The sequence below is a fragment of the Physeter macrocephalus genome, chromosome 11, assembly GCF_002837175.3.
Source record: "Physeter macrocephalus isolate SW-GA chromosome 11, ASM283717v5, whole genome shotgun sequence".
Lineage (NCBI taxonomy): Eukaryota > Metazoa > Chordata > Mammalia > Artiodactyla > Physeteridae > Physeter > Physeter macrocephalus.
The window spans coordinates 140,033,341-140,059,963 of NC_041224.1; the positions used below are offsets into that span (position 1 = coordinate 140,033,341).

Sequence of the window (26,623 nt, forward strand, 5' to 3'; positions counted from 1 at the left end):
ATGGTACTATATAGTATAAACTGCTCAGTGATAGTTCCATTTATTTTCCTTTTAGTAATAAAAATTTTTTTCTATCTCATACATGCTTGGACACATATTTTGCTTTAAAATGAACAGTCATAATTGAAGAAACCATGGTTTATTTCTCTAATCAAGTGACCAAGCTGCTGAATCTTAAGGCCTCGACAAGTGTTGCATCTTATTATTTTCATTGAACAATAAGACCTATTTTGATTATTCTGGTAAATAGCAATTTTGTTTCCCCAGTGGTTTCCGTTTGCCAAACAGTCATGACAGATGGTTTAACATGGTGGCTAGTGCTTTCATGGGATTCTGTCAGGTGAATCCTCATTTCCAGTGCAACAGGTGTTGGCAATCTTTCATCAAAAGTCCATGCATTAGGACTTCTCTATCGTGGTTGGCCAAGGAGTCCTGCTTTGGCAGCCAGGGCTTCATTCTGCTGAATATGATATTCCTGAAATCTCATAGATATTCGTTGAGTCATTTTTAAATATTTCTGTAAGCAATGCTCTGAACAGGTGGTCTAGAAATAAAAAGATCCAAGAGGCAACACAAAAATATTAATTAAAAGAAATTGCATCTATTCTAAAAGAATAACCAGTGGGTACTTTTCTTTTCTTTGAATATATCTGAGAATTAAATGGTATTAATGAGTAGCAAGTGATCATAGCTTTCAATTGTTAATACTTTCATCCATTTACAAAAATTAATATATACTGAATGCTTACCAGTTTGGAGGTACTAAAAACAATGGTAAGTAAGTCCCTGCCTTCTGGACTAGATTTTCTGCAGGTATGTTTCAATATTAACTGAAATCCCACATTCTCATCTCTTATTCTGATTGTTAAAATGTAGGCCCAGTATCAGGTTTGTTCTTTTTAATGAGAAACTCCATTCTCAACATTCTTAATTTTCAACTTTTTACTTTTTTTAATAAGACTATTGTACTTAGCATCTCTCAAACTTTGTCATTTATTTAACAAACACTTATTAATTGCTGGTTATATGTTCTTGGCATGCATATTTATCAACATATTGCACTGGAGGAATTTTATGTCTCTTTTAGCCAATATGTAAATGTTTTGAAGAGGATATTAAAAGTTAAGACTTCTGTTAGGATTAGGCAATATGAGCCACCAAATTCAAGCTCTACTTTTTCCAAAATTAACCTGAGTTCTCAAGGTCAGATAGGAAAGCCATGTCAAGTTTCTCTAGCCTGGCCATCTTGACTGAAAGCTAATTATTAAGAATCTTTGCTTTGGAACAATGTATTCAGCAAGTCTCAGGCATCTTCTCTAAAAAAGTCTGCCGTAGTTCAGTGTGGCTGTGATATTAAATTTGACATCGTTAAACTCAATGCCACGGGTCTTTGGCTGCTTCAAGTTCCTCTGAACAATGGAACATATAAAAGGTAGCCTAAATTCCTGTAATAACTAAGCAAATTGCTTAGGGGGATCCCATTTATATTGTTTATGATGAGCTTAGAGAATTTTTAGTGGGCAACACTTTTCATACCTCTTCAGGTTTTACTTCTCTTGTTGTGAAGTCTTTAACACAGTCCAAAAAGCAGGTTTCTGTAAGTTTATTGTAGGTTCCAAGAAATTCCTTAAACTACAAACAAATCAGAAGGTTCTTTAATATTTGGTTTTCAAAACAAAGATGTTTTAAATACTGATGTATTTAGGCAAAATACCCTGTAATACTTGAAATCAACGGTTCTTTTGCTACCTTAAATGGGTATAATATGATCTACCAAATACAGTCAGATTTTCTAGTTGAATATTTATTATTTCCTGGATTATCTTTCAAATTATCTGAAAAATGAATATGCTTCATATCATTTAACATCCATCTGTGGAAATGAAATATAGTTATTTTGTGAGATCACTGACTAACATGGTTATATCCAGTAGTGCCTTAATTTTTTGCAAAATCCTTTTACCTTAATTATAATACCTTACCTGTTTTATCTGATCAGATTCTGGTATTTGTGCAGCCATATTCTTTTGGTACGTTTATTAGTCACCTGATTTAAAAGTAAAAAGTTTGTCAGTCTGTATACAAATGTCTTTAGGCTAGTTGAAGGTAATCAAAACAAGCATAGATTTTGAAATAGCACTGAAACAAGTCTACCTGAAATTACTGTTCATATTTTATAAATTTCTGATTATGTAATTATAGGCCCCCCCCAATCTCCCAGGTCATTAATAAGAACCTTACAGTTTAGAACTCGATTTTCTTAATGCTAGCTATGAGAACCAAAGGCCCTATCTAAATCTCCAGTTTTAAGACAGTTTGCTTTGTTACCTTGCAAAGCTACGTATTAAAGTCCCATGCGTAGTAGGGTTTTACGGGAAAGAGCTCTCTGGTGTCTTCCTATAAGTACTTAAGTTAACTATCCCCCTGGTTCCTAATACAACTTAGATCTGTGCTACTAAAGATCCTTTTACTATCTCTATGTAAATGCAAAGGTTCTATTAATTAACAAACACCATCCATTTATTAATCAATAACACTCATGAAAGAGAGTTCTAAAAGACTCTAAGAGAAAGTTACACGAAGTTACAGTTCTACAGTTCAAAAAGGGTAATCACAGAGACTTACCAGAAAGTTCTGAACATATGACACTTTTGATCTAACTTGGGGGCAACAGAGGAGTGAAGATAAGGAAGTCAAAGAGTGTTTCTGAATTACTGGGATTTTCACATATCCTAAATGGAGGACCCAGGATCAGTTAATTCTGATGTAAGACTGTATCACGTTATTTACTTATTCTATCCTGGCTAGTTCTAAAACAGATGAAATCTCATAAACTGGATGTGTATGTCATTCTTACTAGCTCATCAATTATTATTTAAAGTGGCTGTGAAAAGCATGAAATTTTCATGAAGCTCACATGGAGATTAAGTAGGAAATTCAAGCTTAGGGCAGAGTGTATGCTACTATCGTGAAAGAAAATTCTCATTTTGATTAACAAATACAATCAATGGTAATTCCACTCCAGCATTCCCAACCATGTATAAAACTTTACCTCTTTTGCATTTATTCTTCCCTCCTCTTTTGTCCTTATCCTGTATGTTCACAAGTATTACTGCCATTTTTAAAAAGTTATTTTTTCCACATGCAAGGGAAAGCACCAGTTCTTTTCTATTTGCTATCCTAGTCTCATTCCAAAATTCTGACTGTCTATACTTCAGAGAATCTCTGGTTTAGTAGTAACAGTTATAAACTATCTTTTCTGTTAAAATTCTTCGATATCTGCTACAAACAATGCAGTAGAGGTTTCAGATTAGCCCAACATTCAGGCAACTAGTGTTCCACAAACACCAAAAAGTTACCAAGAATGCTCTTTATTCCTATTTTACTTCACAGCTTTATAAATAATATATATATTTTAACCGCATAAACTACCTGAAAAATACCAGGAATTAACTGAAGGTCACAATTTTTCAGGTATTGCTGTAACTATCATCATTGATATGTCCCAGGTAAGATACTTCCATTATAGTTACTCTTTGCTCACTTAAGTCATGAAACACTGATTCCACACCCTCCAACTATGGAACTGCATAGAAATACAAAACTAATTATTCCATTATTTTCTAATATCAACTTCAAACTTATTTACAGTTTGAGATCTCAGCAGTTTACTATTTTGCTAGATAGATATGGGTAGATATTCATTCAGTAAACATTTATTTAATGTACAAAGTACTGTGCTAGTTATGAAACCAGCCATGCTTCTGAGGTAAGATGCATCTTTATAGCTGCTATAAAATTTTATCACGGGCTTCCCTGGTGGCGCAGTGGTTGAGAGTCCGCCTGCCAATGCAGGGGACACGGGTTCGTGCCCCGGTCCGGGAAGATCCCACATGGCCGCGGAGCGGCTAGGCCCATGAGCCATGGCCACTGAGCCTGCGTGTCTGGAGCCTGTGCTCCGCAACGGGAGAGGCCACAACAGTGAGAGGCCCGCGTGCCGAAAAAAAAAAAAAAAAAAAACAAAAAACAAAAAATTTATCACTAACCAGCCAAGAAACAGAGAATCCTGTAAGTATATCATACAGTGAGGTTTAGGATTTGTGCCTCTGGGAAGGTGGGGTAGATGTGCTTTTCCCTATTCTTCTCACTAAGTATAATTAAAACCCCTGGACATTACACATAAAACAAACATAAGACTAAAAAGTAGAGAGGAGAAAGTATATTAGCTAGGGCCCTTGGGACCCGAGAAACATCACAGTAGTGAATTCTCTCCCTTGTCTGGGGTCTCATATATCACAAACTTGGAGCTGAAAAAGCTGGCAATCTGCAAATGCCAGTTGGGGTAGTCAAAAAGCCCCTCTGTACCCCCAGCCAAAAGTCTGCCTTCTCTAGCCAGAAGGCTAGGAAAGGGGAAGCCTATAAAACAGAAATTTTTAAACAATAACTGCTGTACTCCAGGCCAACACAGAAAAAACTTTGGTTCTCATCCCCACCCACATCAGCATAAGCCAAATAGACTTCCACCCTCACTAGGTTGTAATGAGACACTCCAACTCCCACACCAGAGTAGTGTCAGAGAAGGGTGATTAGGGAGCAGGGACTTTAATTCTTGCTGGGCATTAATAAGTACCCCTCCCCCAAGTGTCAGTGGAAACTGCATGGGGAGCCTAGACTTCCACCTCCGTTGTCAGTGATGAAGTACCTTTCTCCCTCCCCTCTCGGGTGGTATCAAAGGAGGCCTAGTTGAGATTCAGGACCTACATACTGCCCCATGGTAATCAGGCCACATGCCCTCCTATGGTGTCAGTGGAGGCCACATGGGGAGTAGTAATGAGGCACTCCAGTCCTCAGCCAGGGAGACACCAATGAAGGCCTAGTAGAGAGCCGTAACTCCTGCGCTCACCCAGCAGAAATGAGGAACATCACCCCTACCCCCTGACACACACACACACACACACACATCCCACCCACCCTCTCTAGTGACAGAGTCAGGAACTTGGATTTCTACGCTCACCTGGCAGTAATAAGGTGCCCCCCCCAACCATGAAGCAGTGTCAAAAGCAGTCAGCTAGAGGAGAAGGTTTAAACAAGATCTAGAGTCTCATAACACAAGATGCAAAATGTCTAGGTTACAAAAAAACAGAAACAAACAAAACTCATTCCAAGAACTAAGATCTTAAAAAAAAAAAAGATGTCAAACACTGAGATGAGAGATGTTAGAATTATCTGACAAAGATCTTAAAATAGCTATTATAAAAAAGGCTTCAATGAATAATTAAGAATGTTTGAAACAAATTAAAAAAATATAAAACTCAGCAAAGAAATATAAGATATCAAGAACCAAATGGAAATTTTAAGAAGTGAAAAACAGAAAAAACCAAAAGAAGCTCAACAGACAGAATCAACAGCAGATTGGAGGGGATAGAAAAAGGAATCTGCGAAGGAAGGAGGAAGATAGAAAATAGAATTATCCAATATGAATAACAGAAAAATAGAATTTAAAAAAATGACAGGGTACCAGGAGTCTGTGTGACTGTAACAAAAGAACTGACATTTGTTTTATTAGAGTCCTGGAAGAAGAGAAAGAGGGCAGGGCTGTTAAAGTACTAAAATAATGGCTGAAAACTTCCCAAATGTGGCAAAAGAAGAGAAGCTTACACATTCAAGAACTGAATTGCATTCCAAAAAGCGTAAACACAAAGAAATCCACATCAAGATACATCATAGTCAAACATTTAAAAACTAAAGACAAAAGATGTTGAAAGCTTCAAGAGAAAAGCAACATCTTCTATAGGGGAAAAACACTTAGGATGATAGCAGATTTCTCATCAGTCAACCCAGAAACCTGTGTCTAGCAAAAATATCCTTCAGGAATGAAGGTGAAATTAAGACATTCTCAAATGAAGGAAAACTAAGAATTTGGTGCCAGCAGACCTGCCTGAAAAGGATTAAAGTTCTGAGCAGAAAGAAAATGATAAAAGGAGACTTGGAACATCAAGGAGGAACAACATAGTAATAAAAATAGGACTAGGTACAGTACACTTTCCTTTTCTTCTTGAGTTTCCTAAATTATATTTGACAGTTGAAGCAAAAATTATAAAACTGTCTAACATGGTTCTAAATGTATATTTTAAATGGGGCAGGTAAAGGAGGTAAGGCTTTCTCACTTCACTGAAACTGGTAATATGCTGACACCATTAGACTGTGATAAGCTTTGTATATGTCATGTAATACCTAGAGCAACCACTAAAAAAGAACATAAGGAGGTACACTCAAAAACATTATAGATTAATCAAAATAAATTACAAAAAATATTCAAATAATCCACAGGAAGGCAAGAAAAGAGAAACAAAACCAGAAGAAACAGAAAATAAAAAATAAAATAGCACATTTAAGCCTTAATAAGCAATTACATTAAATATAAGTGGTCTAAAGAATCGATTAAGAGACAGATTGGCAGAGTGCATTAAAGAAATGACCAAGTATATGTTGTCTATAAGAAACTAACTTCAAATACAGTGATACAGACAGAGTGAATACAAAAGGATGGAAAATGATTTATCGTGCAAGCATTAATACAAAGAAAATAATGGATATATTAACATCAGATTAAGTAGACTTCACAGCAAAGAAATTTACCAGAGACACAAAAGGACATTAAGGGTCAATCCACCAAGAAGACATAGTACTCCTAAATGTGTGTGCCCCAAGCAACAGAGCTGCAAAATACGTAGAGAGAACTGAAAGGAGAAAAAGACAAGTATAGTTGCAGACTTAAACATCCCTCTCCCAACAATTGATAGAACAACTCAACAGAAATCCACGAGGATACAGAAAAACTCAACAGGATACAATCTACATTTATAGAACATTTCATCCAATACCACAGAATACACATTTTTTATTAAGTGCCCATGGAATACATACCAAGATAAACCATATCCAGGGCCACAAAGTAGCCTCAATAAATTTAAAAGAATTGAAATCATACAGAGTCTGTTCTTAGATCACAATGGAATCAAACTAGAAACCAGTAACAGATAACAGGAAAATCTCTGAACATCTGGAAAATAAATAACACTTCTAAATAATCCATGAATCAAAGAGGAAGTCTCAAGGAACTTTTTAAAAAAGTCACTGGACTGAATGAAACTGAAAATACAGCATATTAAAATTTGTGTGACACAGCTAAATCAAGTGCCAAGAGGAAAATTTTACAATACTAAATGCATACATTAAAGAGGAAATGCCTCAAATCAACAATCTATTTTTTTTCTTTTTACCTCAAGAACCTAGAAAAAGAGCAAAATAAACCCACAAAGCATATAGAAGGAAGAAAATAATAACAAAAATCAACAAAAATGAAAACAGAAAAGCAACAGACAAAAATCAGTGAAATAAAGAGCTGGTTCTTTGAAAAGACTATAACAGGCAAACCTCTAGCAAGACTAACAAAGAAAAAAAGTCACGTATTATCATTACCAGGAATAAAACAAGGTATAGTACCATAGACCCTGCAGATATCAAAAGGATAAGAGAACTATGAACAACTCTATATACATAAATCTAACAACTTACTCATGAATTTACTATCATCCTGATACCAAAACCAGACAAAGAAGATACATACAAGAAAACTACAGAAAAATATCTTCATAAAATAGACATAAAAATCCTTAACAAAATAATAGTAAATATAATTCAGTAATATATAAAAAGAAATACCTCTAATAAGTAGGGTTTATTCTAGAGATGCAAGGCTAATTCAATATTTAAAAATCAATAAATGTGATCCACCATATTAATAGATGAAAAAATAAGTCATGATCATATCAATTGATGCAGAAAAAGCATTTGACAAAGTCAGTACCCATTCATGTTAAGAACTGAAAATTAGGAAGAGAGGGGAACTTCTTCAACTTGGTAATGTACACCTACAAAAAAGTCCTACACCCTGTACTACATAGTTAATGGTGAAAGACTGACTACTTTCCCCTAAGATAGTGAGCAAAGCCGGATGTCTGCCCTTACTACTCTTACTGAATATACTGCTGGAAGTTCTACCCAGTGCAGTAACTCAAGAAAAAGAAATAAGACACATAAATTGTAAAGGAAGAAAATAAAACTGTCCCTCTTTGAAGATGACATGATTGTGAACATAGAAAATCCCAAAGAATCTACAAAGAAACCCTAGAACAAGATAGTTCAGCAAGTCAGCAAGATCACAGGATACAAGATAAACATGCAAAAATCAATTGTAAAAACTGTAATTTTCAGTGTTACTGAAATTAAAAATACAATACCATTTATAATCACTCAAAAAAAAAAGATGTATGGGTAAATCTAACAAGGCATGTACAGGACTTGTATGCTGAAAACTACAAAATGCTGATGAAAGAAATCAAAGACTTAAATAAATGGAAAGACACATTGTGTTCATGGATTGTAAAACTCAGCATAGTAATGATGTAAATTTCCCCAAAATTGATATACAGGCTTAATGCAATTCCTATCAAGGTCCCAGTAACATTTATTATAAATATAGACAAGATTATTTTTAAATTTATATGGAAAGTAAATGGACTTGAACAAATTCAATAAAAGAATAATAAAGTGGGAAGAATCAGTCTACCTGATTTTAAGACTTATTACATAGCTACAGTAATCAATATTGTGTGATTTTGGTGGAAAAGCCAACACATAGATCCATGAAACAGGATAGAGAACCCAGAAATAGTCACACAAATATGCCCAACTGATTTTTGGTAAAGACGCAAAAGCAGTTAAGTGAAGATAGCCTTTTCAACAAGTGGTGCTGGTACAACTGTACATCCATAGGCAAAAAATTTAACCTCAAAGTAAGTCTTTCACTTTATATAAAAATTATCTCAAAATGGATCTGGGACTTAAATATAGAACATAAAACCATTAAAACTTTTAGAAAAATAGGAGAAAATCTTCGGGCTTTAGGGCAAAGAATTCTTAGACTTCACATCAAAAGCAAACTACATATCTGATAAAGAACTAATAACTAGACAATATAAAGAAGTCTGCAAACTCTATAGTAAAAACACAAATAATCCAATTAGAAAATGGGCAAAAGACACCTCACCAAAAAGATATAGATGGCGAATAGGCACATGAAAAGATGTTCTACATCGTTAGCCATTAGGGAAACAAATTAAAACCACGATATATAGCATTACACACCTCAGAATGGTTGAATTTAAAAAATATAGTGACAACACCAAATGCTGGTGAAAATGCGGAAAAACTGGATCACTCAGATATTCCCTAGTGGTAATGTGAAATCATATAGCCACTGTGGTAGAGTTTGGCACTATGTTAAAAACTTAAATGTACAACTATCATATCACGCAGCAATTGCATTCCTGGGCATTTTTCACAGAAAAATGAAAACTTATGTTCACACAAAAACCTGTACATGAATATTTATATACACTTTATTCACAACAGTCAAAAACTGGAAGCAATCCAGATGTTCTTCAACAGGTGAGTGATTAAACAAACCAGTACACCCACACCATAGAATACTACTCAGCAATAAAAAGGAATGAGGTACTGATACACGCAACAGCCTGGATGAAACTCTAGAGGATTATGCTGAGTGAAAAGCCAATCCCACAAGGTTATATACTATATGATTCCATTTATATAACATTCTTGTAATGACAAAGTTACAGAAATGGGGAACTTAGTAGTGGTTGCCAGGGGTTGAGGAGGGGGTGGGGGAGGAGGAAAGTAGGTGCTACTATAAAAAGGCAACATGAGACTTTTGAAATGGGAATGTCCTGTACCTTGACTATATCAACATCAATATCCTGGTTGTGATATTGTACTACAGTTTTGTAAGATGTTACCATTGTGGAAAGCTGGGTAAATGACACAAGGGAGCTCTATTTTTTCTTACAACTGCATGTGAATCTACAATAATCTCAAAAAGTTTGAGGTTGCCCAGCTTTCTAATCCCTGCCAAAGAACAAGGTACAGTGTGCATTGTGGTAAATGTTAGCAAATGTTCAGAACTAGAATTCTTTTGGATTCCTACGCAGAAAACAGCCTGAAAAGATCCAAGAACTGGTAAGATAACTTTTGTGGTTAGGTGTTAAATGAAAACTTTGTTTTGTGGGAACTTAAAAAAAAAAAATACAAGAGCAATAAAACAAGAATTAAAGGAACCTGGTTTAACAGCAGGCCTCTAGCTGAAAGCACAAAAGGTTATCCAAAGACCTGTTCATGTTAGCTAATTATAATGCCAAAATCAACTTCTTTTTCCTGTTCCTATCCTAGTATTTCTTCAGGTTAAAATTCATATATAATATGACTTTTTCAAGCAGAGGTCAGAGAGGCAGAAAGTATGAAATCTTTAAATGTTGTGTAACACTGCTGACTCTACGTCACTTCCCTCTTGGTATACAACTCATAGTGACAAATGATGATTGTTATTGGGAAGTCTTTGAAGAGATATAGTTGAGGAGCACCCCCAAATGTTGTTTGAATTTTCTTGATATTGTCTTTTAATATACAGTCCTTAACAGTTTATCTCCTCCTTTAAATGAAATAAAGTTTATCATATTATAAGATTAATATAACCTATTTCTTGAGAATTTGGAAAATAAAAAGTATTTCTACTACTCAAAGACCACTGTGTTAATATTAAGATTTCCCTTTCTCTAGAATCATTCAGTTATTTATTTTATTTTTTCAAATATCTTTCCAGACCCACAACTGAACTCAAGAGCTAACAGTCAGGGGACTTCCCTGGTGGTGCAGTGGTTAGGAATCTGCCTGCCAGTGCAGGGGACACGGGTTTGAGCCCTGGTCCGGGAAGATCCCACATGCTGTGGAGCAACTGAGCCTGCAAGCCACACTACTGAAGCCCATGCGCCTAGAGCCCGTGCTCCGCAACAAGAGAAGCCACTGCAGTGAGAAGCCTGCACACAGAAAAGAAGACCCAGTGCAGCCAAAAATAAATAAATAAAAATAAATAAATTTATTTAAAAAAAAAAGCTAACAGCAATTTTCTTAAGTCTGCCTATATATATCTCCAAAGCTCTTCTCTGTAGTCACCAATATCAAGATTATGGTATACCTAAGTGAAGGCAGTTGTTCCTAGAAAATAGTGGAGATGGTTGAGTCAATAGATGATTTTCAAATTTACTTACTAGTTTGTATCTTCTGAGTCTTCCAGCATTCTATCTGGCAGTTATTTAATCATTAGTTATGTTGACTGACAAAGTCCAACAGCCATACAAACCGCCTGATAGTGAGAAGCGGTAGAAGCAATGTGGCTGCCCTTTTATTTGGTCCTAATTACCAGATATTACAAGCAAATGTTTGTTACTGTAGAGGCAAATATCCAATCAGGGGATACCTTCTGGTTATATCCCTGAAACCTGAAGAGGGAGGGAAGGGATAGAGAGTTCTAGCATCTCTGGCTTGGGCCTTAGGAATGATTACAGCAATGCTAAGTAATTTTTGTGTCAAACAAAATATATCATAAAACCATGGAACTTAAGAGAATTGTTAGTCATCAAGCTCAAACCTTTTCTGATGCATGAGTTTCCTTTCTGTTCTGGAAAAGTAGTTGTCCAACCTTTGCTTGAATGTCTCCAGTGAGGCCTGATTTCTCACCTGAAAAATGAGGGGATTACAATATGACTGCTGAGGCCCCTTCAAGCTCTAAGTCTGTTTGATGAAATCTAAACTTCTGCTGGCTAAGTCATGTTTTGAAAAGCCTTTTCCTTTTCAGTAAGTGAAATTAGTTTCCTCAATCTGTTCTGAGGTTACAGTTATTTAGCATATGTGTTATTATGTATTAAAAAATACTTAATATCCTATTCTGCCAGGTAATATGCATGTTCAGGTGAACACACAAGGACAAACAATTCCCAGAAATTTCTGAGTATTAAAAAATAATAATAGGGGGCTTCCCTGGTGGCGCAGTGGTTGCGCGTCCGCCTGCCGATGTAGGGGAACCGGGTTCGCGCCCTGGTCTGGGAGGATCCCACATGCCGCGGAGCGGCTGGGCCCGTGAGCCATGGCCGCTGGGCCTGCACGTCCGGAGCCTGTGCTCCGCAACCGGAGCGGCCACGGCAGAGGGAGGCCCGCATACCACACACACACACACACACACACACACACACACACACACACTAATAATAGCAATAAACTAATCAGGTAATAATAAGAAGATACCCTCCATTTAGTCTTTAGAATCATATGCAGATTACACACACACACACACACACACACACACACACACACACACACACACTAATAATAATAATAAACTAATCAGGATGTGGTGAGAAGATACCCTCCATTTAGTCTTTAGAATCATATGCAGATTTCTGCCAGGTCTGGAGCCAAATTTCTAATTCTGTTCAAACTTAGTTTACAATAAGTGATTCTTCTGATGTCCTTGGCCACTATCACTATAATTGATCCTGGCCTCAGCATGGCTGGTACTGGTAATTAGTAATCTTGTGATTCAGGCAAGGATCATGAATGGATGATAAAACTACTGGGTGATAGGTTGGGGAACAGGATATATGCATTGTATCAAAGCATCTCCACAGGTTACTTATCACAAAAAGAAAACTGTCCCTTTACATTGGGAAGATCTGCCAGTCACCACCTTAACCGGTGTGGAACCACCTATGTGCTATTCTTGCCAAAAATGTTTGATGTGATTATGAGGGAATAATTAGGAACAGCCACAATTTGGGACTATGTGTAAGATGACTAGACTGGTCTTTTCTAAAAATTAAAGTCATAAAGGAAAGGGGTAGAAAGGGCTGTTCTAGAATATGAGACTAAAGAATTATAGCTAAACAGTTGTGAACTTCAGAACTCAAAACCATTTTTGAGTTTTAAACATAAAGAGTTTTGGGGATAATTGGAGAAATATGAATATGTTATCTTAGGTGTGATAGTCATATGGTGGCTATGTAATAGTATGTTCTTGAGATACATGCTGAAGAAATAAGGGTTAAAGGTCATGATGTCTGCAACTTGTAAGTGGTTCAGCAAAAAAACCCTGTATATCTCTCTATATATGTATATATAGAGATATGAGAATGGGAAAGAGAAAGCAAATAAGTAAAAGTGTTAACAAAAAAGAAATGAAAGAACACTCTTGTGAGCCATGTTTCTTGTTCCCGGGCTATCTGTTCTTTATTTGATAGGTCAGATGTCTAAACTGATCTGAACTAACTTGCTAGATTGACATAAAATAGGACTCTACCACATGTCCCTTTACTTTAGATCATTTGCAGCAGCTTTAGGAAATTGTGCCTGATTAACTGGCAACCCTAACTTATTATTAATCAGAGCAAAACATTCTTTTGAAAGATCACTGCATACTCCTTTTGGGTTTAAAGGATGGCTTCAAGGCCTTAAAGGATGAGCCTATGAGCACTGGACTAGATGGGAGCAAGATTACTTGGGTTTTAATCCCAGCTCTGATTAAAGGATTGTAAGATCCAAAACAAGTCACATTTTTTTTTGTTTTGTTTTTTGTTTTTTTTTTTTTTGTGGTATGCGGGCCTCCCTCTGTTGTGGCCTCTCCCGTCGCGGAGCACAGGCTCCGGACGCGCAGGCTCAGCGGCCATGGCTCACGGGCCCAGCCGCTCCGCGGCATGTGGGATCCTCCCGGACCGGGGCGCGAACCCCCTCATTGGCACTGTCAGTCTTTATAATTTTACCGATTCTGGTGGGTGTGTAGTGGTATTGCCCTAATGCTTTGATTTGCTTTTCTCTAATAACTAATAAAGTTGAGGATCTTCTGTATATGTTATCCACTCTTGATATCTTTTTTTTTTTTTTTTTTTTTTTTTTTTTTGGTGGTATGCGGGCCTCCCTCTGTCGTGGCCTCCCCCGTTGCGGAGCACAGGCTCCGGACGCGCAGGCTCAGCGGCCACGGCTCACGGACCCAGCCGCTCCGCGGCATGTGGGATCCTCCCAGACCGGGGCGCGAACCCGGTTCCCCTGCATCGGCAGGCGGACGCGCAACCACTGCGCCACCAGGGAAGCCCCAAGTCACATTTTTAATGAGTTTCTATGCCTATGAGCACACCTTAGAGTAGAGGGGAAAGGTCAGTTTCTCTTTTACATCTAAGTTTCACCTAGAAAATAAGGGAGATAAATCATCTCAAAAGTCTTTTACAGCTCTGACACTGTCATTATATTTTTTAATTTACATAAATTATAAAACAAATTGTGAACAGATACTACCTAAAAGCCTGGTAATGAAGGAAATGTAACTGAAATACAGAAACTCAGCAAGATTTAAAAGGTTCTCGAAAGCTGAGCCCTTAAGGTCTCTTTTAATTCTAGGATTTCTTATATCAAAGTAGACAGCTGAGATGTAAAAATAAATAAAAATTTGTTATTTAACGTTTACATCAGATTACATTTTTTGCTTTGATTAATCTTTTAGTAATGCGTAAAGGGAAACGTTTAAGTAATGCATCCTCGAAAATTAGCAAATCAGATAAGGTGTGTTGGCCCTGGTCTTCTGTCTAGAGAGAATTTTTCAGTTAAAGGAGGGTTCAGCTCAAGGTCACGGGGTGGATGCCTTACAGTCTAACTCACTGTCCCAAACAAGACCCCGACTCCCCAAACCTGGGTTGAAGGTGGCTCAGAGCCTCGAATTCGACCCTCGCCACAGTGATGACACTGTTCCAAGGCAGGTCCCAAACCCGCTCCGGGGACGCGTTGCCCGGCTCCGCAGCCCCCATAGCCCCAGGTACCCGCGGCGGCCTCCTTCAGAGACCCTGCCACCTTTCCCGAGCGTAGCTTGCAGCCCCCCGCCTGGAAACCCGGGATTCTGTGGACAGAGAAAAGAGACCATACTTAAGGATAGACTCGCATCCGACACCAGTAGGAGGCTGCGGGGCTACGCTGCCCGTCGAGTCTGGGGGCGGAGGATCTGGGTCAGGGCCGGCGCCGCAGCCGCTGGATGAAAGAGAACACGTGGGAATGGCGATGTCAAATAGCTCTTATAGCCTACTTCACCGATTCGTTATAATGCCGGAAACTCTACAGGAAAAAGCCGATATCATAAATGAATTTTTAAATCCCCTGAGAAGTGATCTTTTTGATTGTCTGCTTAGACAAAGCTATTTCTGACTTTCTCTTCGATATCAACACGAATCTGTCGAAACTTTTTGTAAAACTAATTTACTTAATCTCGCGTCCCTAACGGTCTCCAGGAGCTACTCTGTGAACAGTCCCTAATAAACAAGATTGGTATTATCATCTACGTTGGGAGCTCTTCAGGTCTTGGATGAAACTCCCGAGTGTTATTCAATGTTTTAAGTCTTGTGGGGCAATGTACTGCCTTTAATAAAACAAAAAATTCACACCCGTTTTAAGCCTTTTATGTTGGGAGTTTGTTTCCACCCGGAGAGGAATGGAAGAGCACCGGAGAGCGTTTAGCTTTTTGGTTGGATATTTGGGACGATTTCATGGCGCGCATGCGTGTTGTGTCTGAAGGGCGGGTTTAAAGGGAAGTAGGTGTTGACCCGCGGGCAACTGAAGCTGTTGTCGGGTTAGACCCGTGACTCCGCTGTTGCCGAGGGTTCGGAAGACGCAGAGGGGTGAATTTAGGTGTCTGATTGTTGCTTCTGGAGGGGTGTGTAAGACTCTTTGGGTGATTTTGAAAAAAATAGCATTTCGGTTTTACCTGCTTGACTCCTTCATCTCAAATTTTAACTCCGCCTCCACATCTGGTTGGTTTTGCACTGCCATCTCTCCGGTTGGGGAGTGCTCTGTGTTATTGTTATTATTGCTTATGCGACCATTCTCTTGTCACCCTCACTTTCAGATTCATTGGCATGGTGCATTAATAGACTGAGTGGGATTAATGGGTAAATATGTTCTAGTCGTCTCTAGTCCTGGATTAAATACCAAATTGAAATTTCTAGCTTTGTGCATCGTCTGTTTAGACGTTTTATTTAAAAGTTGATGACTGCATGTTTCAAAATCACTTGAAATTCACGTTTTCTTTATCATACTCCCACTTTATTTCTTCTCCCCTACCCCTGCCCCCCCGAAATCCTCAAAGCGGTGAAAATTTTGTTCTGAAGTTTTATGGACCCAGAAGAAAATTCTGTTCATAATTGTGGGACTAGTTTTATTACCAGTAATATGGAAGGCTCTGAGTTTAGCCCGGAAAAGAAAAAAAAGGTTAAAATACCAGCGAGGAGACTTCGTGAGGTAGTTTCTCCAAATCAGGGAGATAATTTGGCTTTGCTGAAAGATGAGTTGTCCCGTGTTCCTCCAGCGTTGTCTGCAAATAAACGTCTTCCTGTTAGAACTGGGAAGAGCTTGAATGGAACGTTATGTGGTATGTGATTCCAAATAGTTTCAACCAGTTTTCACTTCTGTAAATCTTTAGTCTTTATTTTCATTTCGTTTTTTGTGTTTCAAAATTTAGAGGACTTTTAATGTTTAAATTCCTAAATGTATGTCTAGTTTGAACAGGCGTTTGAAAAGTGACCCCTTTTCCTGGGAAAATGGCCAGACACCGACAGTCTACATCGAATAATATTGAATAGATAGAATGAATAAAACATTTCGTATTTTGTTTTTTCTTTGCGTGTCTTTGGCACACTATTCTTGTCCACATCTGTGATGGACACACTCAACTAGTGTGATGTGCTTACTTTTCACCAGTAGTGCTGGCTTTTTACCTTCTGTTAGGATAGTAGAAAAGCACAATTTCTGCCTTTTGATGGCTTCCATGTCCCAATTCACTTGTCTGGAGCTCCCTGAAAGTGAAGATAGCATATGCTTTACCCACTTCACTGGTAATCAAATTAATGAATATAAGCGCAAAAAACAAAAGAATAAATAAAGCAGCTTTTATAGTGCTGCTTTTGAGGGGTACAGCATAACATAGGCCTGCTGTTAAATCAGGCTTTTATATCATGCACATGTTTTATTCCTGGCAAATTATTGTACCCATAGTTTGTCCAAATCCAATAGTGTAATGATATATTTTATAACATTTTATACTTACCTCATTTGATTGTCAGTTCTGAGCCCTTATTTTCCAAAATATCAGATGTAAAAACCTTCATCAGGATATATTTAAGTACATTTTAAGATTTTTGCATGAAGAGTGGCTTCCAATTTAATTAATTGCATTAATATGGAGTTTATAGTTCTTGAATTATGTTTGTACAGTTTCAAAAGGTAACATTCTGATTTAAAAATCACTAAAATTGATTCCTTTATTTTGTTAGGTTCATCAGACTTAACTTCTGCCAGAAATTATCAGCAGCCTCCATTAGAAAATCCCACTGTGTCAGAAAGTGTAAGCAAAAGAATTCTTAATTATGCTCATGTTAAAATTTTAAGTATTGGCAAATAATGCTTTTTTAAATTTTGTTTGATTAGCAACAGACCTTGTTTTTATTTAAATTTCATTTACCAAGGAAATGTTTTTACAATCTGTAAGGTAAAGGTAAAGCAGCTGTAACAACATAATAAAAAAAAAGTGAAGTGTGAATTATATATCATTCAAACTATTCTGAAGCCATTTGTGTACTTTTTTTTGAGAGGTCTTTAAGAAATAATAACATGAAATTCTCATCATAACATTTTTTATTTATAATGCTGAAAATATTTGATTATAAGTGTAATGTTTGGTCATGCAATTTAATTAGACTTTGACCACTTATCATAATGTTGACCTATATATTGTCAATTTAACTAGTAAACTAAGAACGATATCGAAGCTGTTTACTTATGAACTTTGTCAAAAACTCACAATAAAAATGTATAATTATGTGCTGTACTTTGTCCCTAGTTTTGGGTTGGTGTTTTTTGTTTCTTTTTTGAGCAGGCTTTATTTAATGATTAATGATATTTGAATTACATTATTTAAATAATTTCCCAGATGTATGGATATGCTATTATTGTATAATTGAAGATAAAAAGGTGATCTTTGGAAGATCATCAGGTAGGATTCTATTAGATTTAATACGGGCTCACAGCTTGTTTTGTGTATATTTGCCTAATATAAAATATACCTGCAAAGCAAACCTAGTTCTTTATCATTTTATCATGAACATAAATTGCAATCTCTTTGCATTACGTTTTTATTTCATAAATGAGTACTAAGATTACAGTGTGTATTGACTTGACCCTGCTATTTTTTTTTTTTTTTTTGCGGGATGCGGGCCTCTCACTGTTGTGGCCTCTCCCGTTGTGGAGCACAGGCTCCGGGCGCGCAGGCTCAGCGGCCATGGCTCACGGGCCTAGCCGCTCCCCAGCCGCTCCGCTGCATATGGGAGCTTCCCGGACCGGGGCACGAACCCGTGTCCCCTGCATCAGCAGGCGGATTCTCAACCACTGCTCCACCAGGGAAGCCCGACCCTGCTATTTTAATGAGGAAATTAGTTTGTGTCTGATATGCTCACATTTTTAAGCTTATTTGGATTTGTTCCTATTCATACATGTTTCTCCCTACTACTAGAAGATGAGATATACCTTTTCCTACTTGGGACAAATCCTTACACATGTTCAGAAAGAAAACAAAAACTTAAAAAAAAAAATCACTATAGAAAATACAAAGAGAAGAAGGAAAAAAAGAAATTCCACAACTAAAATCAACAACTGTTAACATTCTGAGTTTTTTTTCTATGTGTATATATATTATATAATGTGAGACCATACTGTTTTATAATTTAATAGTATTAAGGTTATCATTGCATGCCACTGATTTTTTTCCTAGGAACTTTTAATGGGTTCACAGAATTTCAGTGTATGTATGTACTGAAGTTTATTTGTTCATATTCCTGTCATTTGACATTAAGTTTTTTTTCCCCCCTGTTTTTTATAATATATACAACCAGGTGATGAACATTCTGGTATATATCCTAGCTCATTTCCTTGTATTAATTTCTAGGTGTAAAATTATTAGATAAAAGATTATGCACTTTTTTGCAATGTTTCTAAATTGCCTCCAGAAAAACTGTATCAATATATATTCTCCAGCAAGGTCATGAGTAAGAATTAGTGGAGTTACTTCCCCCCGTCTTTATTTATACGAAGCATTAAAATTAAACCAAAAAAACCCCTGCCATTTTGATAGGTGAAAAAGGCATCTCGTTGTTTTATTTTCTATTTCTTTTATTATTAGTGGAGGGAAAATTTTTTTCATTTATATTGACACCTGTATTTACTCTTTTATGAATTACATATTTATGTGCTGTGCTTTTTCTGTTTGTGGGAGTTCTTTACATTAATTTCCCAGATACATTCTACTGTATTGTTAGCTTCATTGGCTATTTTTAGGAAGTTAACACCTGTTATCAGCAGATAGCTTGGATCAGTTTTTTTTAAATCATTTTCTCTTTTCCCTTTAGTGATTTCGCAGGGAAAAAATGTGTGTGTAAGGAAGATGAAGCAATGTTGACTGAACCTAGTACTTAAAAAGTCATGGTGTCTTAGCACTGAATAGAATCTTAGAAGCGAAGTCTAGGGTCACACATGTGAGCAGAAAGCTCTTTGCCAGTAGGTGTCACTTATATAGTGAAGTCTTCTGAGACCACATTATAGCTTAGTGACAAAGAATACTGTGATGAATTTGTGATATCGTGCCATGCGTTGACCATCCTTACGAACTTCATTTGACTCACAGTGAATCACATTTTCACATTTAACTATAGCCACTGAGATGTTACATAAGTTGCTCTGCTGAGAGTACCAAATCAGGATTTGAATCTGAATTTCAAGGTCACAGTTGCTTGCTTGTTCACTTACCCATTCGTTCACTTGATGACAGCTCATTACTCATTCAACAAATATTTGAGTAGCTTCAAGGTACCTAAGCATTATGGTAGTGCTGGGAATTAAGCATATAAAACACACAGTCCTGTCCTCCCGGGGCACAGTAGTCACATGGCTAGTAAATGGTAATTGATAAATAATAAATCATAAAGTTTATTTAGCCTTTCATTTCTTCCTTTCATATCTTAAAGGATTTTTCTAAAGATGTTGCAGTGCAAGTGTTGCCTTTGGATAAAACAGAAGAGAAAAACAGACAAAAAGGTAAAAGGATAGATTTGATTTTTTTTGATAAAACATACATAACATAAAATTTACCATTTTTACCATTTTTAAGTGTACAGTTCTGTAGCATTAGGTATATTCATATTGTGCAGCCATCACCACCATCCATCTCCAGAACTTTTCATCTTCCCCAACTGGGACTCTGTACTCATCAAATACTAACTCTATTCCCCCTCATTGATTTTTTTTTTAGATATTCATTAAACAGCCTTATAGTTTTTTCTTACTATTTTCAATTTTAATTAGTTTTTCCTTCCAAATTAAGCTACTAATGGAATCTCTAAAGTCCAGAAAATGGTTTTTAATGGTAAGGATACTTTTATTATTGCCAACATATTGCATAGGTTTGGTATTTGATACCTATTTATACATGCTGAATTCAAGTTTTGTATAGTCTTTGGTAAGATAATAGATTAAAATATGCATTTAAAAAATTTATTTAATGACATTTTAAAAGTAGTTGGTTTTATTTTCATCTAAGCAGTTTTATTGTTAGAGTTTGAACAAATGTCTCTAATTTGGCCCCAGGTGTTTTTACACAATTTTTTTCCTACACTCTAGGGTTATAACTATTATTAGTCATTTAATTTGTTCCTTACCTTTTTAAATTGAGAGGTCATATTGCTGAATCCCCAAACATTTTCTTTAGTTAAAAAAGTTTTTCTTTGAGTAGCTTATCAAAATTTAATAAATTTTTGTGTTTTGATTTTGCAGCAAATGACATCTTTATTTCTCAGTACACTATGGGACAGAAAGATGCTCTAAGAGCAGTTTTAAAACAAAAGTAAGTTTCATTTACAGAAAATAGACGGGCCATTTCTTGTGTTTCTATATGATTCTCTAAAATCAGCTTTATTTATACTTTGCACCTAGGAAAAAGTTTTTTTTTCAATGTGTGAAATATATATATGTGATAATATGTATAAAGCATTTTTCATGGTGCTGGGCATGTGTAAAATACTTAGTGGCTGTATATTATTATTATTATTATTATTATTATTGCTGGGCATGTGTAAAATACTCAGTGGCTGTATATTATTATTATTATTATTATTATTATTATTATTGAAGATGTATTGTTCTAAGCACTTTATATGCATTAACTCATTTAATTCTCTCAAAATCCAATGAAATAGATTCCATCACTATCCCAATTTTACAGAATCCCCATTTTATAGATAAGGAAACTGAGGTAGAGAGGGATTGATTTTCCCAAAGTCATTTAGCAAGTATTCACTGGGCTGGGATTCAAACCCAGGTAGTCTGTCTTTAGAGTCCTCTCTTAGTCACCTCACTATACTGCTTATAGCAGTAGTCAAGTAGTTCCAAATATATAATACTACTTACTATCAAAGGACATTTAGACTTTTTCTGGTTAAGATTTGAGAAAGGGACAAACTTAGTATCTGGATGGAGTGAAGGGGAATGTGGCTACTACTCTATTCAAATGCTTCCTCCCAACTTTATCTTTAATGCCAGTGAAATACAGAACCAACCCTGACAACAGCACCATGCTAAACATGAAAGAATATATCACTGGAGGAATTTTTTTTTTTATCATTAGTGGCAGTAGAATGAGATACATATTCTTAGGCTAAATGTATTCTACTCCTGAACCAGAGCAGCCTGGGACGCCCCTTAGAAAATAGGAAAAATTTTTACTTACTTTTGAACTCTTATTTTATTCAAAAAGGAAATTTTAGATTACTTCTATAAGTGGAAAGTCAGTATTTCTAATAATACAATGAAAATAAGTATATAACTATTAAAATAAAGTTTATTCTTTTTTCACCTATAGTTATCCATGGTACACATATTATACTCTGGGAAACACTAACAAAATAAATATTACCTCCAAACTACAAGGGTGTGATCTGAGCCAGCCAGAGTTTCACAACTGGTTGTTTTGCTTAATGGTGCTTTTCCTTTTTACATTTGATCAGCCTCCAGTTCCCAATATGTGATATGGTGGTTAGGAGGAGAATTTGGGTGGTAAATTGCATTCTGGGATTTGTAAATACATAAGAAAAGGCAAAAGTAAGAGCATGAGGGAGTAGTGCAGTCTCCCAAATTCTATACTTGAACTAAAAATTGCAGACTACATCTGACTCATTTGGAGAGAAAGTGATTACCATTTCCATCCAGCTGACCCCAGGTGAAAGTGGCTGCTTGCAACCATAATAGGGACTTTATCAACTTAACTTCAAGTCAGAACTCTCAGATCGGAGAGGGAGAAGTTGTTTATATACAAGTGGACAGTGAGAGGTAACTGTGAACACTACTCCTCTTATCTGTTCACAGTAGATCTCTCCCCATTTCAGGATGGATGAACAGAAGGTTTTTAAAAAAGCAAGAACAAAAAAACTAGGAATGGCCTCTGAGAAGGTCATTGCAATGTAGAGAATAATAATTGAGTCAGAAGTATAAAATGACTCTCGTACTGGGTTAAGAGAGATTTTGCTGTAGTCAGTGTCAATTGAAATTTTTTTTTTTTTTTTGAGAATGGTGGATGGAATTTGGCGAAGTGATTCTAAAATTTACTTGGAAGGACACACAAGTTGAGAATATATACACATACTGTTAAGAATACATACATGTAGAATGCACACAGTTGAGAATAGCTAATTTTGGAGAAACAGAAATGGAATGATGGAAAATCTGCCCTATTTGCTACTATAATATGCTGTAGAGCTGTGATAAAAGGTAATCAGCTGGAGCCTTTGAGGAATGAAGAGTCTGTCCAGAGTGTCTAGAAAAAGGGTTGAATGTCCTTACATGTGGCTGGAGAGATAAGCAAGGGGTGAGGTTATAAACTACTTTAAAGAAGTTTGGACTTACAGAGAAACGGCAAATCATTTAAAAGTTTTAAAGTATGATATATTTTTCTTAAAAGGCTCACTCAGGTAGTTATGAAAAAATGGAGTGGAAGAGGACTGGACTGGAGTCCAGGAAACCAGTTGACTATGAATTTTTCAGGAATCTTTTAAAGAGATGAATTAGATTGGTCCTGAGTACATGGGGAGTGGTGGAATGTGAGGGTGGGAATCATGCTGGGCTGGAGAGGAGTACACAGGTTTGGAAGATGATCTGGAGATAGAATTGACAGGAATTGCTGCTTAGATGTGAGAGTGAGGAAGGAGCTAAGGATGGATCCTAGATTTTTGGCTTGTATAAATGCATAGTCAGTAGTAGTATTCATTGAGAAAGGGAAGCCTTCGGGGAATAAATTTCATTTTAGACGTAAGCAGGGGTTTGAGGTACCTATGAGACATCCAGGTGAAAAATGTCTGATAGGAAATTGAATATAAAGGTCAAATTCACAGAAGGGGTCTAAGCTAGAAATCCGTAAGTCATCTGTATGTAGATAGTAGTCTAAGCTCTGGAAGTGATTGAAGTGACTCAGTGGGAGTGTGAGAGTGAAAAGAGATGGCATAGGGTAGGGCTCTGAGAAAACCAAACCTTTAAGAGATGTGCAAAGAAAGCAATGTGGCTTCTAAATGCTACTCAGAAAGTTTATCCAGAGTTGTTAAGAGAGTATGGTCTTAACAAAACCAAGGGAATTGAGGTTCTAAGTTTGATAGCTGCTCAGAGGTAAAGAAAGATAAGGACTGAAAAGTGTCCATTGAATTGAGCAAGAGGAGGTATTAATGGCCTTGGTAAGAGCAGTTTCAGTGTAGCATTGGGATAGATGCCGGATTCAGAGGATTTAGGAATAAAGAAGAAAGTTCTAGAAAAAGACTAGAAGGAAACAGTTTCTTCTGAATGGGAGAGTTATGTGCATTTTTTCTAGTTCTTTACACTTAGAAGCTCATTTGCTACATTGAGCATTTATTAATTTGATAATTGGAAAAAATAAAATTTTAAAGCCTATGAAGAAGTTGATGTCTAGCCTTATAATGTTATTTTTCTTGTTGGTCAATTTAATGTATTAATGTAGAATGAAAGATCTTAAAGGGTAAGTCACATTCAGACTTCAGACAGAAATTCTAAAAGAGACGGATTATCTGAATTACATTTTCTTAGTACACCACTCAGTCAGCTAAATACATATTGAGCACCTACTATGTGCTCTTTCTTAGTTGCTGTTTGGTATAAAAGAAGTCCCCGGCCCCCCACCCCAGGTTGCTTAGAGCTTGGTTGGGGAGAGAATAGGTAGATATATGGAGGAATGCATGATTAGAGCTGTGAGAGGAAGCATTCAATACATTGTTAAACTGTTCTGTACAGACATTTAAACCATAGGATGGCTGACTATCAAGCCTCAGTTGTGTGGTATAGGAAGTAAATGCAAAAGTAATTAATGAATGGAGAGATCAAGAGGAAGTGTTATGAGAACAGGCTTATTGAAAAAGGTAAGGCTTTTGCTGTATCTTGAGGAGAAGGATAGAGTAAGTTGGGTGAAGAAGGTTGAGAGAACAGAGTGAGAAAAAGCATGGAGTCAGCTTGAGAGTGGCATGGTATAGTCAGTGAGAGCAGTGTGACTCCGGAAGAGGTGGTTTTGGGAGGAAAAGTGCAGTGTGTATAGGGCAGGGCCAGAGGACGGAGTGTGTGGAAGGCCAAACAGGAAAGTAGCCTATTCAGTTGTCTATAAGGAATGATTTTAGATTTTTGAATGGTGGGAAAATGTGTGTGGAAAGTTTTTAAGCAATTAGAAACTGGAAGAATGAAATAGTTGGCCAGAGATGATGGTTTTGTACTAGAGCAGAAGTCTGAAGGGAGAAGTGCTGTTTTGAGAGAGAAAGCTTGGTGTCATGGGACGATCTCTGGGAACTGGTCCTAACTCAACTACCTACTAGTTCTGTGACGTGATCAAGTAAATCCCGTTACCTCTATGGACCTCAGTTTCTTGATGTGAAAATTAGGAAAGATGGGCTACTGGGTTCCCCCTACCTCCATAATTCCATGACACTAGTCCTGCAATTGTGATGAAATAGTTGACAAAACCTGATGACTCATTTGGGCATGAGAAGGTAAATGGAGGATAGAGAAGTTAACTTCAAAATTTTGAGAATGAGAGAAAAATGATGCTCTTAATAGAAATGAGGCAACATCAATGAGGAGTAAGTTTAAGAGCTCTGTGGCCTTCTTCAAAAATCAAAGGGTGGAAATTCAGCAGCTGGAGATGGAGCTCATTCCTGTTGATTTTACTTAGGCTTACATTAGGGACTCTTCAGTTGTGTCACTGTTTTCTTTCATTGATTTCTTTTAGGCCAATTACAGCACAAAATTGACCAGTCTTTTTTTTTTTTTTTTTTAGGTGTTTAGTTAAATGCCTTACTGTGAATATGTATCTATTTTCTGGACTCATTTTTAATCCAGACTGCTTAGTAGTGTATTTTGTGCCCATTTTAATAAGCTAGGTGACATTTATTAAATCTAAATGAGTTAGAATTTTAAAAATTCTTTTCAGCAGTTTTAACAATCCCTCTTGGGTTGTCTTACTTTGGGAGTAAAACTTGATACCTAAATTCTTAGAGCCTTTTCTGCATGTTTTAAATTTGTACTTCTTGACTATAAATCATTGTAATTGTGCCCATGTCTTTTCCACATGCGTAAGTCATATTTTCTGAAATATCAGTGCCTTCAAGGAATTACCTTTTTATTTCTTTAGTGTGTAGTGACCTGAGCCTTAATAGATTTCATTAACCAAATGACTGATAAGATGCTGATAGTGAAAAATAGGGATTTAACTTTTTAAAAATATCAAGAAAACTCACCTGCAGCAGATTACCACTTGTAGGTATTTCTTCTAACGGTTCAGTAGAGTTTACTGAATAGATTTTATTCCTTTTTTATTTACAGAGCTCAAAGCATGCCTGTCTTTAAGGAGGTAAAGGTACAGCTTTTAGAAGATGCCAGCACAGAAAAGGACCCTATTATTCAGGAGAATAGAACTTCACCCAGTGGAATTGATTCAGCTGCAACTGTGGCTGCAGCAACTGCTGCCGCCATTGCAACAGCAGCTCCACTGATAAAAGTATATCTGTTTCTTCCCAGATAGTCATTACTACTTTGTAAAATGTAAAAATGTTTATTAGAAACTGATTCTGTAATTGTTGTGTCCAGCCATTGGCTAGGGATATTGCTGTCTGTAGTTGTGAATTATTTCTCAGAAGTTGTGAGATTTACCTCTCATCCCTGTGTTAGTTCTAGAAAATCCTGGACTTTCTTAGTTTTAGCACTGAAAAATCTCATCTTGGGAACCCCTCAGTTCTGGGTACCTGGGATGGTTGGTCATCCTTATTTTAGAGCTAGAAGGGACCATACAGACCATCTGTGCCAAACCCCTCAGTTTGTAAATGGGAAAAACAAGAAACAGGTCAGAGTCAGCAATAAGGTCTTAGAGCTAATACGTGGGAGAGCCAAGACTGCTGACCTAACTCAGCCTCAGATTAGTGAAGTATCGAAAGCTACTTTGTTTTGCTATTTCCTTCTTTTTAATTTCCATTTAAGTATTTTTTTTTTTTTTTTTTTTTTTTTTTTTTTTTTTTGTGGTATGTGGGCCTTTCACTGT

The 26,623-nt window shown here is 36.6% G+C and overlaps 2 protein-coding genes across 5 annotated transcripts in view; one reads left to right on the top strand and one right to left on the bottom strand.

The window, feature by feature from the left end:
- Positions 1 to 123: 123 nt before the first annotated feature.
- TIMM9 (translocase of inner mitochondrial membrane 9) lies at positions 124 to 15,061 on the bottom strand. Of its 2 annotated transcripts, XM_007105231.3 has the most exons (5): positions 14,881 to 15,061; positions 11,567 to 11,655; positions 1,983 to 2,047; positions 1,537 to 1,632; positions 124 to 544 (listed from the first exon to the last, which is right to left on the bottom strand). In XM_007105231.3, exons 3-5 carry the CDS (start codon positions 2,019 to 2,021, stop codon positions 410 to 412), a joined length of 270 nt encoding a protein of 89 aa, XP_007105293.1. In that variant the 5' UTR covers positions 2,022 to 2,047; positions 11,567 to 11,655; positions 14,881 to 15,061; the 3' UTR covers positions 124 to 409. The 2 variants fall into 2 exon arrangements, with proteins under 2 accessions (XP_007105293.1, XP_054944440.1); XM_055088465.1 differs by lacking the exons at positions 11,567 to 11,655; positions 14,881 to 15,061 and adding an exon at positions 2,626 to 2,765.
- Positions 15,062 to 15,570: 509 nt separating this feature from the next.
- The window catches only part of KIAA0586 (KIAA0586 ortholog), a 104,913-nt gene continuing 93,860 nt past the window's right edge, over positions 15,571 to 26,623 (top strand). Inside the window, exons 1-6 of one of the 3 annotated variants that reach the window (XM_028495952.2) lie at positions 15,577 to 15,636; positions 16,094 to 16,375; positions 17,277 to 17,347; positions 20,019 to 20,088; positions 20,824 to 20,893; positions 25,912 to 26,086. In XM_028495952.2, coding sequence (XP_028351753.1) covers positions 16,120 to 16,375; positions 17,277 to 17,347; positions 20,019 to 20,088; positions 20,824 to 20,893; positions 25,912 to 26,086 — 642 coding nt within the window. In that variant the 5' untranslated portion in view covers positions 15,577 to 15,636; positions 16,094 to 16,119. Of the gene's footprint in view, positions 16,376 to 17,276; positions 17,348 to 20,018; positions 20,089 to 20,823; positions 20,894 to 25,911; positions 26,087 to 26,623 lie in introns of all 3 variants that reach the window. The other 2 variants (XM_028495953.2, XM_007105235.3) reach the window with 2 other exon arrangements.